The sequence below is a fragment of the Dermochelys coriacea genome, chromosome 5, assembly GCF_009764565.3.
Source record: "Dermochelys coriacea isolate rDerCor1 chromosome 5, rDerCor1.pri.v4, whole genome shotgun sequence".
In the NCBI taxonomy this organism is placed as follows: domain Eukaryota; kingdom Metazoa; phylum Chordata; order Testudines; family Dermochelyidae; genus Dermochelys; species Dermochelys coriacea.
The window spans coordinates 97,868,140-97,884,823 of record NC_050072.1 but is presented as its reverse complement, the minus strand read 5'-3'; the positions used below and the strand labels follow the sequence as shown (position 1 = coordinate 97,884,823).

The 16,684-nt window shown below is 41.0% G+C and overlaps 1 protein-coding gene across 1 annotated transcript in view; it reads right to left on the bottom strand.

The window, feature by feature from the left end:
- The window catches only part of TRPM6 (transient receptor potential cation channel subfamily M member 6), a 134,632-nt gene that overhangs the window by 86,008 nt on the left and 31,940 nt on the right, over positions 1 to 16,684 (bottom strand). Inside the window, exons 4-5 of the mRNA XM_043515092.1 lie at positions 13,648 to 13,828; positions 747 to 960 (exon numbers count right to left, since the gene is read on the bottom strand). Coding sequence (XP_043371027.1) covers positions 747 to 960; positions 13,648 to 13,828 — 395 coding nt within the window. The remainder of the gene's footprint in view (positions 1 to 746; positions 961 to 13,647; positions 13,829 to 16,684) is intronic.

Below are 16,684 nucleotides of genomic sequence, written 5' to 3'. Positions count from 1 at the left end.
TATATGTTATGAACAGTTACTCTAGAGTTCAGTGATATGGCAAAGTCCCTCCCATAGATTTTATAATCTAATTTTTATCGCCATTTCCATTACGGGATTTTGCACTATAGCAGGGTAATATAGGTCATTGCGAGCTTCCCTTAGATCAGCATGTTCCCTAAGTGAGATGACTACACTGAATACAACTAAAGAAACAAAATTATTTCAGCATTTGAGGAATGTAAAGAGTGGCTCTTCAGGGAGTTTCAGTACATTCACAGGTTAGTTAACCGAGCATTTAGTTAAAATGCTCATAATTATAAACCTGAATGAAGTCTAAATAAATTAAATTTTGTTTAAAACAAACACTTGACCAAAATAGGTAGCAGTTGATACAATATTAGGGCTCTAACCATTTTACTAAAATAGATCAAAATCTATTCTAAGTCAAGCACTCAGCCAGCTCCAATTGGTCTGCAGTTTGCTTCTTATTTCATGCATAAAATGATCAGGTCTTTTTTCACAGAAAGTATTAAGAATGCTGGTCAAAACTGGAGCATCCTGATGACACACCTGTGTCTACAATACCCTCAAAATATCTATTTTCTTTTATTTTTATTTCCAAATTATAGTTTCTTATTTTGTGTTATAAGTAACCCCAAATTACTGCATTACATCAATACATTGTACCACTCCTCAAGTCCATACGTCTGAGAAAAACAAAGAGCAAGTATTAGATGAAGAGCCAGATAGATAAAAAGAATTACCACTGTTGATGCCTTCTGTTATTATCCATGCTCCTGTAGTCTCAGCCGCTTTGACCAACCCTTTGCTGAAAACCTGTTTGACCTTAGATGAAAGCTTGAAGTTTTGGATGCCTCCATGAACAGAGATCACTAGCTTTGGCAGCTCCATCTGCCATTCTTTCAGCATCAGATACAATAGCTGGTCCGGCTTGGTGTCATAAGAGGTTCTAATATACTGGAAGAAACACACTTGTGTATATTGCATGTTTCTTAAATAACCAAAACTAGATATGGTGGCACCTTAGAAAGTGCTCAGTTCTAAAGTCTTCAAGATCTTGCTGTGAAAGTTCTAATGTTTCACAAACAAAGGGACTTTAAAAAATGAGACCTACTGAAAATAGCATAAAAGTGTCCAAGTCACTGAGACATACATATATAGCCATATAAATCTCCCTCATTTGCAAGGTATTAGTGATGTTCCATAGGTGTGCTTGTGGTAAGGAAAAAAAGAATGCAAATGGGGTTCTAATACTGAAATATCAAACTTCAGTGAGCTCATAACAAAAAATATATCCACACTTCACCTAAAAATTTCCCTCCTTGGAATAATGATGTCCACAAACCCATGACATTGGATCTTTGCCCTATGCAGCCTTGGTGCAGACAAAACGTGTCAATCAGAGGCAGGGGAGGTGTGGCTCCACCTGTGAGACACTGCCATTTGAGACACTTCCATAGCCTATAAGAATTAATCACATATCAGTAAAAAAAAATAAAAATAAAAAAAGAAAGCATTAAACTAAAAAGAATAATACTCCTGCAGAGCAAGGAATTCAATAAATAGCATTGAGTGCTAGTTAATAATCCAAAATCTTTTCCCAGTTAACAGCCCACTCAGGATGTATTGGATCTGTGGACCTCATTACTCCAACAAAGGAAATTTTCAGATAAGGTGCAGATAAATTTCTCTATTCTTATTTGTAATGAGGTCCTCAAATCCATGACATTGCAGTTTTCATAGCTGTATCCACTTGAGGGAGGGGATGGGGCGAACTTCTATATACAGTTATGTATAGATGTAAAAGGGATAACCCTTTCCTAATAATTACTGGGATACTACAGCAAGGAGCACCTGACTACCAAAGGCAGCATCAAATCATGACTGATGTCCAGCTTGTAGAATTTGAAGGTAGTATGGACAGATGACCAAGTGGCTGCTTGTAGGCGATATAAAGTCTTCTGGCCCATGAAATGACTGCAGTTCTGGAGGACGAAGTTCTGATATTGGAAGATGGAGTTATGCTTTCTCACTTGTATGCTTCTGAGATACCATTTCCAGGTGGCTCAATTATTGAAGATTTCAAAGCCTTCTTTCCCTTTGACACCAGATAATAAAGCACAAAAAGCAGAGTTCTCTGATCTGAACTGTGCAGTGAATATCATAGAATCATAGAATATCAGGGTTGGAAGGGACCTCAGGAGATCATCTAGTCCAACCCCCTGCTCAAAGCAGGACCAATCCCCAATTTTTGCCCCAGATCCCTAAATGGCCCCCTCAAGGATTGAACTCACAACCCTGGGTTTAGCAAGCCATTGCTCAAACCACTGAGCTATCCCTCCCCCCTCCTTTGAGAGCTCTGCAGACATCCAAAGTATGCCACAATTTGTCTTTGGGGGTCAACAGAGGTGGGCAGAAGGGTGGAAGAGCAATATCCTGTGCTTTATGGAGTCTGGAGTTAATATTTAGAATTAAGACAAGGTCGGTTCTACCACTTCAGATTTATGGAAGGTGCAATATTGAGGTTCCAGAAAAAGAGCACCCTACTCTGACACCCTGTGAACAGACATGATTACAATAAAAAGGCCACTTCAATGGTTAGGAATTAATTAGACACCTTCATGAGTGGTTCAAATGGAGGGCCTTTAATGGCACTGAGAACCAAGTAAGACGTCATAAAAGAGCTTTGTGCAATTGAGAAGGAAGTAGAAGAAAATATTTCTCTCATAAGAAAAATGCTGGACATCTGGGTAAGATGAAATTTACTTCTTGTCTGCTGCATTAAGGATGCTAGACAAAGCAGCAACTTGATCTTTGTGAGTCTAAACTGCCAGACCTAGCTTAAGTCCATCTCAAAGAAATTCAAGTATCTGTGGTATTGATGCAAATGTGAGAAGTGAACTCCTTGTCCTGGTACCAACGGATAATCCTCAACCAGGCCACTGAATACACTGAGTTAGTAAAATTATTTCTGGAAGCTAGAAGTGTGAATATTACTTCTTCTAAGATTTTGGTTCAAGAGGCTCCATTCAAGAACCAGGCACCTCGGTTCAGACTTTCTGGATTCTGACGCATAACCAGACTTTTATAATATCATATCCCCTCTGGGTGGAAAGGGCCTGGGAGGTCTTTGTACTATGTTAAGGTAGTCAGAGAATCAAGATCTCCTTGGCCAGAATGCAGCTGTGACAACTTGGGGCCAGACATCCCAAGTGGAGAACTAAAGGTTTATACCCAAAAAATGAGCAGTTAAAGCAACTGATTACATATTGTATATTGTACTATCGAGTAAGGTCTTTTATGAAAACTGGTAATGTTCTGAACTTTATCGCCATTCTGAGATATGTATACAGACTGAAATTATGAATCTGTGTATTTGTGTATATGGAAAACTGTGCTCATAATCTGTACTACAACTCCAACTACACCTCCCAGCAGGGCAGTGAACAATCAAGCATGGAAGGGTAGCCCTCACAAGCCAGGTGTTTACATGAAACCAGATTTAAGTAACAGTCTAGCCCAGGAAAAGACAACGATGGACCATTAGAGTTAATGTATGCAGTGTTGTTGTAACTGTGTTGGTCCCAGGGTATTTTAGAGAGACAAAATGGGTGTGGAAGTATCTTTTACTGCACCATCTTCCATTGATCAGAGAGACAAAACTTTTGAGCTTATGCAAATCTCCACACCTGAAGTAGAGCTTTGTATAAGCTCAAAAACTTGTCTCTCTCACCAACAGAAGTTGATCCAATAAAAGATATTACCTCACCCACCTTGTCTCTCTGTTAGAGTTAATGGAAAACATTGAGACATCCTCCCAAGCTATCAAGTCAAGAGGTAGTTTCCCTCCTCTGAATAACCATGAGTTATCATGGGCCAAAAGGGGGAAATAGAAAAAAAAAAGCCTTTTAAAAACAGCTTGCAACTGATGTTTTTTTATTCAGAACCCGAGGAACAGTCTCGAAGTGGGTGACTGTCCATGAATGCTGGATCCATGAATGCGATAGCTAGGGTGTATGCTGGGAAACTGTGTTAAGGCATCAGGATATTTTTATTAGATAAGGGATTTTATTGATGTGAAAGTGTAAAGGCTGAGATTATGTCTTTATGTTTCTGTGTAATTTGTATATGTTTGCTTTTGCTTTACTATTTCATCTTTGAATCTGTGGTTTTTCTATTAAATAAACTTTTTGATTATTTTCATACCAAGCAGGTATCTGGTTTGCAAACTGTATTATTGACTATCGATCCCTGACCCAACCTTGGAGGGTTTATAGTTTGGGGTAAAATTTAACATATCTGCTTAAGCATGCTTATAGAAAGAATAATGGAAGTTCTTGAAACTGTAATAGCAACTAGAAGAATGTAGTTATGAAAAATTGGCTTGGCTATAGGTCTTAAACATTAAGTATTAAGGGCTTAGAATGAAGCCCATTAGAAGCTGGCAGTTGGCATAAGCCAGCATGAGTAGTATGTGCTTGACCAAAGGTTATGAAATGATACTTGCTTGACCTACGGTTATAAAATTTAGCAATATGTATTTTGTGATCATTTAGTAATGTATTGTGTGATAAGCAGGTAAACCGCACATGAACACATGGCATCATCTTAGGGTACTTTTGTAATATAGTAACCATGGAGCTAACTGTGTAGACGTAGTGAAACTTCTGGGACATTAATTGATGCAAGTGAGGTATTAATGGTCAGCAGTTTAACTATAGTTAGCCAGAATACCACATATGGTAGGCTGGAACACCACACATGTGCAGGAATATGGACCCGGACATGTGTCAGATCTGGACCTGATCATATGTGGGTAGAATAGGAAAAGGTATATAAATAATGTGGTTATCAGACCGGTTGTTGGGACACCAGAACGATGACCTGGGACAATGAGGTGGGAAGCCAGGCCCAGCCCCTTTCTCTTGGGGTGATCTCCTTTTAAATTTCCTTCCATCTTTGTTTCTAACAGTCTCCATAAGGTGGTAAGTATGTGCAGTGTAAGACTGTAAGTATGAACAATGCAGGAAACCACGTTATTGTATTTATTCTTGTGTATATTAATTTCTCTCTTATTTCAATTATATTTGTTTTTATTAACTAAAGCTCAAAGTTTGTGTGCATTTCACCAAGTTTATCTTCTTAATTAACTCTAAGTAGCTGCCTGAGTTAGAGAACCTGTTATTTGTGACAGATGTACTTCGCACCCTAGCTCAATCCCAAGATACAATGTGACATGTATATGCCAAAGCAAGCTGGTAGCTGGAAGGCTGATTTTGGGGGTGATAAACCAGGGGGACTAGTGCCAGTGTTTGGTAATTAAGAACTCAGGGAGTCTGTATTTGGAGAGACTCAGGACTAGAAGAGCTGTTGGTGTCAACCTGCAAGTAGTAACTATGCTGATGAGAGCCCAGGTGAGAACTTATGCTTGTGGTCTGGCTATAGGTTTCAAGGATCTGAATGACAGCTTCACAGCACAAAGTCTCACACAAGGTAATAGGGAAGGCACTGTCTGAGCCCCATAGTGGTCTGAGAGCACCCCAAAACATCACAGTAGCTTCCAGAATTACCAGTGCTGCTTCTCTACTGATCTTCTGAAGCATCCTGGTGAGGAAAGGAAAGATAGGTAAGAGTGTCTTTTGGCCATTTTTGTGACCCCACAGCAAAAGAAGAGCACTGAACTTTGTGATTCAAGTGGGAGGCAAACAGATCCAAATTGTGGGAGACCAAATTCTTTATCAATAGATGGAACACCACGGGGTGTAGTTCCCATTCTGAATGATCTTTTTCCTGAGCCATCAGCTGTGACTTTCAACTTTTTATTGGATGTCAAGGGAGTAAGTTGACTGCAAATTCTCCTCTGCCCAAGTCATCAAGAGGAGTTTCTCTTTGAAGGATTGTAAACCTTGTTTCCCTTTGTTTGTTGACATATGACATACCTGTGGTGTCATCTGTCATGATCAGCATGAGGTGGACCCAGATATGGGAGCAGGGCCTTGATATCATATAGGATTGCTCAGAGCGCTAGCCAGTTTATGCTGTACTTGCTCTCTTGTTTGGACCAGATTCCCTGGACTGTCCTCAATCCTGTGTGAGCATCCCATCCCTCTGGGCTTGCATCTGTGGCAATAACTATCCTGATTGATTCTCCTATAATAAAACCTGAGTTGAATCTGCTTGTAATCATCCACCATTTGAATGACCTGAGAATCCTTCTAGCAAGATATAACTTCACTGGGGATCAGAGGAAGCTCTGTAGCTTTGCCTGTCTTTCTGAAAATAAGGAACTTTGTAGAGGATAGTATCTGTGCCCACTCCAAAATGGGGAATACACGGAGAGTGAGTTAACTGATTCTTTCTCTAAATGAAAAGGAGTACTTGTGGCACCTTAGACACTAACATTTATTTGAGCATAAGCTTTCCTGAGCTACAGCTCACTTCAAGCTTATGCTCAAATAAATTTGTTAGTCTCTAAGGTGCCACAAGTACTCCTTTTCTTTTTGCGAATACAGACTAACATGGCTGCTACTCTGAAACCTCTCTCTAAACGGTGAATCTACAGCATCCTTATCCCTTTGGAAGTGCAATCTAAGACTGCTCTGCATTAGGTTTGTCTAAGGAGGTCACACGTAAGAGGTAGACTTAGATTCCTTCATGTCTGAAAGCTACCACCAACACTGCCAGCATTTCCATAAACATTTGCAATGCTGTTGCTAAACCAAAAGACAAGAACCTGTATTGACAGTGTTGTGCTCCTAGAGCAAGTTTAGGAAGTATCTGAGAGACTGTCAAATTGTCACTTCATGTTGTTGCTATGGCAACACTGTCAAGCCTGCTAAGCTGTCACAGCACCTAAGTGCTTCTGTTCTTGGAGCTCGGGTGTTAACAGCATGAGCAGAGAGCACAGCCTACTAATTCAGCAGACCTTGATGTTACTCAGAGACAGACCATGGGCACAGTTCAGTGACAAATGCACTCAGCAAAGTTTAGGACTGTCCCTGGAGGGCAATAAAGACTTACACAACTTGCTCAAGAACATTAACACTAGTGCCCCATGGCAAGGAGTGGCTCAGTCAGCAGTGGAAATCTCTGCTGTCCCTCAGCCACACTACGGGTTAAGGCAAGCTACCCCGACATACCCCTTATGTGTTTCATGACAGCTGTTTGTTACCTTCCCTTGTACCTTTTTAAATAGATTGAGAGGGGGCATCCATGTTAGCACTGCTTGTGGAAACCTGCTGGGGCCCTTAGGGTAAGATGACCGTTCTTTTTTGTTTTTGTTGGCCTGGTCCCCTGACAGTTTTTGAGCCCAAAGGAGGGGCCCAAGATTATGCCAGCCTGAACTTGGCTGCCTGTGACAGGCCTGTATAGTGAGGTGGCCATTCCTACAGGTAAAATAAAATAAAAAAAAAATCAATCCCACTTAGAAATGACAACTCCCTGATCACAATGGGAAAAGGCACATTTATCTTCTGTAATGATCCCAGGTTAAATTTTGACATTGAGGGAAAATCTCTATCCCATTATTACACCCTCACAGGGGCCTGAGCAGAGGTATAGAGCTATAGTTTATCTAGCGCACCTGCAGACTTCATTAGAACAGTTTACAATTCTCAGAATACCCAACACATGCTTGCTTGGAAGTCCATCCTTTTGTCTCTTTTGGTTTTTTACAAAAATATTTTACTATTTGAGTTTCTAGATCTGAGTTGGGAGTGCTGGTCTTCCTGTACTTTGTGGGGTTGTGTGTACGGCGCACCTAGAGGAAACAACACATCTGTGATTTGCAAGGCTGCAGCTTGTGATAGTGAGCTAGGGAACCCAGCACTGATGATTATCCCCTGTAAGGGTGAGCAGAGGAACTAGCTGCTGATGAATATCCCATGTGCTGCACTCCATAAAGATGAGCAGAGGAACGAAGTGCTGAGAAATGTCTCTCTCTTGTACTCTGCACATTTAGGCAGCCTGTGACAGGCCTGTATAGTGAGGCTTAGGCAGCTTAAGGAAACACATTTCATTGTCACTTTGTGCTTCTCAGAGCACCTCCTACAGAAATCCCCCAAGTCAGGATCTTCAGAAGATGAAGGGGATCGAGGGGCTCTTTTTTGTGCGCTTTATGTTGGAGTGACTCTCAAATGCAGAAAGTGATATTTCATATTGACAGTCCTGGGAAGAGGGACCTTGTGGTTACTTTTTGAGCAGCTTTCTTACCCTGAGATAGAGGGGGTTCAGGCAAGAGGTTTGTGCTGGACTGGGGCCAGAGGGGGCTTCTCTGGGTCCCATGCTTTGTTCATTCCTAGATGTGGCCTGAAAATAAGCTGACCCTACTCCAGGAGCACACCAGGCTCCAGTCTTGGAGGTTCAAAATGAGTACTTGGGCCACTTGTTACACTAGGAGACAGATCTGGACTGACACTGTTGGCCAGGAGTAGTTCTGGGCTACTGCAGGGCTGGCCAAGCTGTAGAATGGAAGGAGGGGTTGGAATCTCTTTTCTTATCAGGATATCTCTGCTCTGGAACACTATTGGTAGCCCCCTGCCACTGCAACGGTGTGAGGGAGGGGCTGGGCAGCTGTTCCACAGCCAACAGTTGCGGCTAGTATAGGCTTCAGCAGCTCGGCAGGAAGCTTCCCTGGCCCTTTGGTACAGTGCTTCAATCTTCACTCCTCAGGGATGGAGGGATGAGGTAAGAGGGAGAGAGTTGCTGATTGTGCTGGTCAGAGGGCTGGTGTCCCTGCCTGTACCAGATCCAGGGGATTTTGCTGCTGAGATGTTGCCACTGCTTCCTTGGAATACTTCCGCTTGGAGACAACCTGAGCACAATCTGACCTCTTGAGAGAGCCCTGGGCCTCCACAAAAGAGGCATAGATCTCTGTGAAGGCACTTAATCAGCAGGAGATAGTGTCCGGCTCTCTCTCTGTTCTGAGCCTTCTCTGCCCTGCTGCATGCTACCTGGAAAAGCAGGGAGCACAGAGAGGCATAGGGATTTAGAGAAGGGATCTTTTCTGCTGATAAAGGCAGATCCTGATGATCTGAAGATTTTAAATCTTTTTTTTCTTTCAATTTGCTCTACAGTAGGGGAAGAGCTGGTCTGCCTGCCTGCAACTGGAGAGGAAGATGATATCTAGCAGTTTCTCAGGAGTACCCTCTCCTGCCTCTGATTGACAGATTTGGTCTGCCTACGTAGAGCAGAGGAACAGTCATGGATCTGTGGACCTCATTGTGAGTAAGAACCAGACTGTTTTGATCACAGTGTACAGTCTGGGAGTGTGTGTAGTTTTATTGGCAAGTTAAATGATAGAAGGGTAAGGTAGGTGTCGTTTGATTAGTAAAAATCTACTGACAGGTTTCAGAGTAGCAGCCGTGTTAGTCTGTATTCGCAAAAAGAAAAGGAGTACTTGTGGCACCTTAGAGACTAACAAATTTATTGGAGCATAAGCTTTCGTGAGCTACAGCTCACTTCATCGGATGCATTTGGTGGAAAAAACAGAGGAGAGATTTATATACACACACACACACACACACACACACACACACAGAGAACATGAAACAATGGGTTTATCATACACACTGTAAGGAGAGTGATCACTTAAGAAAAGCCATCACTAGCAGCAGGGGGGGGAAAGGAGGAAAACCTTTAAAACCATGAAAACCATTAAAGGTTTTCCTCCTTTCCCCCCCCTGCTGCTAGTGATGGCTTATCTTAAGTGATCACCCTCCTTACAGTGTGTATGATAAACCCATTGTTTCATGTTCTCTGTGTGTGTGTGTGTATATAAATCTCTTCTCTGTTTTTTCCACCAAATGCATCCGATGAAGTGAGCTGTAGCTCACGAAAGCTTATGCTCTAATAAATTTGTTAGTCTCTAAGGTGCCACAAGTACTCCTTTTCTTTTTAAAAATCTACTGATTCACAATTTCAATGCTGTCGGTGGCATAGCGGAGGGGGATTTGTTGTCCTTTCAGCTCCAGGTCCTCCAATTGGTGGAAAGGTTTATAGAACAATGTCCTTGGAAATGGGTCAAGTTGGGTGTCATTTGAAAGCCCTTTCTCCCACGACCAGCATGGTACCAACCGTGACAAAGCGAGAACAATTATGTAGATATACAGTCCAGAAAATATTTTTAAAAATCAACTATTTTCATTATACAGTAGTGTCAACCATGTACCCTCAGAAAGTTAAATTGTGGCCCTCAACTGACAGTAGTGTATTATCAATTAATGATCAGAACACGATACCTAATTCATGTTCTTAAAGTTACAGATTACTATAAAATGAAAAAAGAAAAAAGAGTAGTTGTGGCACCTTAGAGACTAACAAATTTATTAGAGCATAAGCTTTCGTGAGCTACAGCTAATGCATCCGATGAAGTGAGCTGTAGCTCACGAAAGCTTATGCTCTAATAAATTTGTTAGTCTCTAAGGTGCCACAAGTACTCCTTTTCTTTTTGCGAATACAGACGAACACGGCTGCTACTCTGAAACCTATAAAATGAAAGGGGCCCTTCAAATTGATTTGCAATTATCAGCTAAAAAGAAGCAGTTCTATTGCTTATGAGCTTTGCTTTTATGCCAAAAGAGTTGTAGTGAGGCACTGTCTAAGGTGTCGGCATCCAGCCAGAAATTGGAATCCATCTGCAAATGGCATACACAGTTACATAACATACATTACAAAACAATTAATTACAAACCCAAAGTATTACAAAATCCTTGAGTTTACTTTGGTTTTGATCATTTTTAGGCATCAACGGGAAGACGGAGCATACCGACTAGCAACTGCATCTTTGGAGAATATCACCTTGGAGCACCTGGTTAAAACACAATGCTCAGTGGCACCTTACATACTCTAAGAAGTGTGCCCATAAACTAAATCATGGCAAGGTTGGAGAGGAAGCACATCAAGAATCAGGGAAAAGTTGAAAATCAGGGACAAGTACTAGCTGTGGGCGAGACTCACTGTGACTGAATGCACCCTGGTATTCACATCCTACATATTACTGTAATAATCTTTGTACAAAATGTCTTGGGAAGTATCATTTGAAAACTAATAGCTCACCAGTCAATAATATCATGGTGAACTGTATGCAACAATATTGTGTGTAAAGTTATGAAATCCACCCTGTATAATGATAAAAGCACCTGTTCAAACCCACCTAGCACCAGCTATGGCACAACCAGTCAAGCAGGACTTAAAGGGATGTATGGTTACCGTAATTTGCATATAAGCTGTAAACAGAGTTCTCAGACAGTGAGAGAAAAAGAAGACAAAGAAAATCTGCATCTCGGTACACACAGGTGAAAGAAAACAGCATGAAGCATTCTCCTCACTAAACTCCATGTCTCCCTCTGCTCAGCTGGATAGCACTACATGAGGGGGGGCTGAAGTATAAAAGTGAAGGGCAAATATCCCAAGATGTCTCTCTCCCTGTCCATCTCCCTCCTTGCACCTAAGACAACAAAAGAAACAGCTGTTGGACTTTGGGGGAGAGGTCCTAACCTGAAGATTTTGATCAGAAATGCTGTTGGAAGGATATGGTAAGGACTTTACCTGGAATTCAGTAAAGTTTGTTAAGTTAGGAAATAGAAAGTGTTTTCTCTTTACTCTTCATATAACCATTTATGAGGTTTATGCCTTATTACTTGTACTCATTTAAAATACTATCTTCTTTTGTTAATAAACTTGTTTGATTGTTTAATCCAACCTAGTATGTTTAAATTAAATTGCTATTTAAGGTGGCAAGTTGTTGTGTATCATTCCCTTAGAGGGACAACAGACCTAATATCTCAGGAGACGGCTGGACAGTACAGAACATACATTCCAGGGGTCACCCTATAGTAGTGGCTGGTAGAGCCAAAGTGTGACTAGAGTGTGGCTGGCATACTGCAGTTACACACAAACACTCAGCAGCATCTGTATGCTGGTGACTGTGAGGGATCCAGGTTGGGAGCTACAGCAGCATGGCATTGCAGGGCACCTCAGGTTACAGGGCAGGTGATGATATAGCTCCTCACTGGTCTAGATAACATGCCGGTATATGCAAAAAGAAAAGGAGGACTTGTGGCACCTTAGAGACTAAGAAATTTATTTGAGCATAAGCTTTCATGAGCTACAGCTCACTTCATCAGATTCACAATTGACTTATAGTAGGTCCCATGACATGTGTTTCAAGAAGAACACCTGCTTCTTCTATGGCAAGCCAGAAGCCCAAAGGCATCCATTAAGCACAGTTTTAACACATAAGACAGGAGAGAAACTATATGAGGCAGCCACTCTGAGCGGGAACGTTGCATAGAAGTAAAGTTAAATGGGTGCACTGACCCAAAAGAAGCCCATGCAAATGATATTGTGTATCACCTCAAGTGCGACACCAAAAATGTATGTAATCTGTTTCATCAAAAAGTAAAAGCAACAGAAACAAATACTGATTTTGCCAGTGCAAACTGTGTGACTCAGCCAAATTCATAAATTGCATAAATTTTATCAGAAGGCATTTGATTCAACCTCTAAAGACGCTCTCCTCTCTCTGAAAGTGCTTGGAATGGCTGAGACTGTCACTGGTTAGGTCATAAATGCACTGGAATCATTCATATGTCAAGTTTATCATTTGAAGACCAACATTACAATACTTGCAGAGTTACATTAGTGGCTGTTTTCCAAGAAAAAGACAAATGACCAACAAGAGGTACATTTCCACCTGCTATCAAGAGGGACAATCATCAAGAAATGGAATGGCTCCAGGATGACTGAATGCATTCAAAACTACCCTCCCCTATAGGACATAGGTATGTCTTGGAGGATGGACTGATCCACCTGTCTTGTGTGAAATACCATGTTCTCCCAAATCAATTCTTCAGCTTGGGTGCAAAGCTCAGATGCTCATTTCCCTGAAAACATTTGGCCAACAGCCTGCCCTGTATGGAAATGTATGAATGTGTCCCAGACAAGGATCAGGGTGACAATGTATCTAGGAGTGGTGTCCTAGACGGAGAAGATAGGACTTTGATGAATAAATGTTTTGAATCCCACTTCTCAAGGCTAACTTCCCTAGGATTACCAAAGATCAATGTCTTTTTCTGTGTATGCACTGCATCCCTGTGTTATGTATAATTTAAAACATTGATTTTTAAACATTTTCTCAAATACATATTTGTTCTAGGTTTGTCGTGTATGGTATCATTGTGCTCATGGGAGAAAGGGCTTTCGAATGATACACAACTCGACCCATTTCTGATGACATTGTATTATCAAAATTTCCTCCAGACAGAGTACCTGGGGCTGAAAGCCTGGAGGTCAGCAAGTTTCCCATGCCATGTTGCAGATGGTGATACCATTAAAATGATAATTCTGTGGCTTTTTACAAATCAAATGACACCTCCCTTACCTCTCTACAATTGAATTGTCCACATAATGAGATTTTACTGCCTTCTGCTCCCAGACTAATAGTGTAACATGAAGGCACTATATGCATGCTTTTACTGGGCCACTTTGAACTTGGTCTGTTTTCTTGTTTCAACCAAACAGTTTGATGTTCACCTAGTGCTAATTTTAACTTGTCCAGTTTCTTTATCATTAGAATAGTAAAAAGAGAAGTCATGTTAATCCAGTATTGTTAAAATCAAATAAAGTTGTACTTTACAGGCAAACCTTGGCATGGTAAATGTGATCTCCGTCGTGGAAATTGATTGTTCCAAATGAGTCAGTAGGACTTGTATGTGTATGCTTTTCGACAGACCATTCTTCATTCTCCCTCTCTCTGGTAGACTGGTAGACAGGTGAACTATAATCTATCCCAGGATGGCCTCTAATCAGCCGTCCACAGCAACATCTCAAATTAAAAATAGAATCATGCGTTACATAGATTATATCAAATACCACTTGTTAAATCTGCAAAAATGGCATCACACTACATAGCAATCTGCCATCACATTAAATTTAATCAAATTAAAACAATTAATAGGGACAAAAAGACATGGGATTAAAAGACCAAGACACTCAACTATCTCTGGGTCTTGTCTTTTTCTTACACTTTGCAAATGCTTGTATAGCTTGCCAAATCCATAAACTATTAATTAATTAAACTGAAAGTTGAATTTCAGGCTTACGATGTGCAGCCTTGTGGATTTCTGGATCCCATTTAAGATAAATAGTGGGATTCTAAAATGGATTGATGATGATGATTAATTTATTTGTATTGTGGTTTCACCTAGGAGGTCCAGTCATGGACGAGTAGGACATCACAAGGATAGGGCTGCCCTTTAACTGGCTAGAGATTAAGAAGAAGCTTTATGCTATTTTATCTCGACTACTACTTAACTGAATGTAATAAAAGTATGTCCATTGAAGTAAAATGTTAATGAGACATTAGCAGAATTACATTTGGCATAGAAAACCCACAGCAGAAGACACTACTATTCAACAAGTTCCTAGTCTCGCCTTCTAGCTTAGTCTATTAATACACCTGGCATCTTCTCTGGGAAGATTTCGAGTTTTAAAATATTCTTGTGATATTCAAAATTTGCCATGCCCTTAGCAATATTCTCCCTCTGATTCGGTCTATTTCTATAGGGAAAATCTGGCCAGTCTATCAGAATTAAAAGATAGGAGTATTTTTAGTGTCCTAAAAATCATGGATGAGCAAATCAATCAGTTAAGAGGACAAACTATTCTGAACTCCAATCCTTTTCCCAAATCAATCCAAAAATTTTAAAGATTTAGATTGCTTTCATAAATCTGCACCCAGCAAACTCCCACCATGTCCCTCAATTTCTGCCATCCACCCAAAAGCCCTCCCCCAACCTTTCCTTCTCTGTTGTACCTCAACAGCTCCCGACATATACACTCAATGAATTCTTGAGCACCTCTGAAAACAACAGACCACATACAACTTAAGTCAATAGCTGATCCAAGGTCAACAGTAAAGATTAGACCAGCAAAACCCCACAATGGGATCAAAGTTAAGAGGTTTATGGAAGCCTTCCAGAGAGACAGGGAATCTTGAGAGTGGAGCCCTGCGTGGATACAAAGTGTGTATCTGCATCCAATCAGCAAACATGGTACGCGGATATCCACAGATTTGTAGGGCTCTACTTGTGAGGAGCTGAACATGGGAATTTGAGGATACAGAACTGGTTCTCTTGCAAAAGGAAGGATGGGAGAAGAGAACTGGCAGGGGTTGGAATGGATAGTTCAGACAAGTATCTCAAATTTTTACACTTATCTGAGCCAAAACCCTAAATCTTTTAAGGTTTGCCCAACACTGTTAAAAGCAGAATTAAAAATTATAACAAATGGGGATGGTTTGCCAGAGAGAAAAAAATAGCTACAAAAGAGGCATAGGCAGTAAACAAAGGGAGCAAGATAAAAAATAAGTCTAACCAAGTGAAGGATGAAATAGCAAGAAGAAAGAAAGAGCAGATAAGAAAGCAATATGGAACCAAAAAAAAATATTTTAAATGATCGCCAACTCTCTTTTGTAAGATTTCAAAAAAAGAGGGGGGAAATTACATCAACAATGTTTAAAATAGCAGTGTCAATCTACACAAAACATAAGACAATCACCACCTCCTGTAGATCCTGAGAAATCTGAAATGCAGACTTCCTGGTCTCTCTATCACAAAGAATGATGGCACTATAAGGTTTGAAATAACCATTACATTTTAAGCCTCTCTTTTTATACTGTGACAGACTGGAATACCGTCCGAGAGAAATCATGTTTGAAATACTTAATTAGAAACAGGATATTAGTCTTTCCTCACATAATACTCTGATTAAACTAATAATTAAGCTAGGGAAAACAGAGTTGCCACAGAGAGAACGTAAAGCTATCACATCTGAACCCTAGTACACTGTACTCCGCACAGCAAGGTCATTGTTTATGAAGGTACTTTTTGGCACCTAGAGACTTCTTAATTATACATGCATTCAAAACTCTTTGATATAAGCAAATAAGCTTAATAAAATTTGAGCTATTCAGTGTCCTACAAATGCAGATTGGAGGAATGAAAACTCACCTAAATACTGAAAATAAACTGGTACACACAATGGAGAATTGAAGAGTTGTAGAAATGTAACTAACCTCACTATTGCTTGCACAATGATGCTTGATTAAAAGTCAGAAGGTAATGAGGACTCAACACTTGAAGAACAAAACATAATGAGACCGCTTAGTAAGCGCTCACCTCCAAGACAAAAAAGCATTCTGATTCAATATATAACAGTGGAGAGAAGTTTGTGGGGGACAGAGAACTTCTCTGAAACAAGGATATGCCACACAGACCCGAGGGGTTTGTTTTGATTAGGCAAAGTGATTCTGTTTCAGTTTGGCTTAACATGTGCTAGCTAAATTCAGTTTAAATGTAGCCTTTTTCTCTGAGTCAGGACAAACCCTGAAGGATTAACAGAAAACACAGACCTATCTGAAAGGGCCAGGGACGGACAGACGCACGCACACGTCATGCCAAACTCTAAGGCAGAGGTGGGCAAACTACGGCCCGCGGGACCGTCCTGTGCCTGCCACCTCCCAGGCTTTCAAATAAGCCATTTTGCCACTCTGAGCAGCATGGTAAGGGGGTGGTTGGATGGGGCGGAGGTCAGGAGACTGGGAGCAGGGGAGGTGGGGTCCTGGGGGGGGTCTCAGGGGTCCCGGGGGGAGAGAACAGAGAGCGGGGGGGGGGTTGGACAG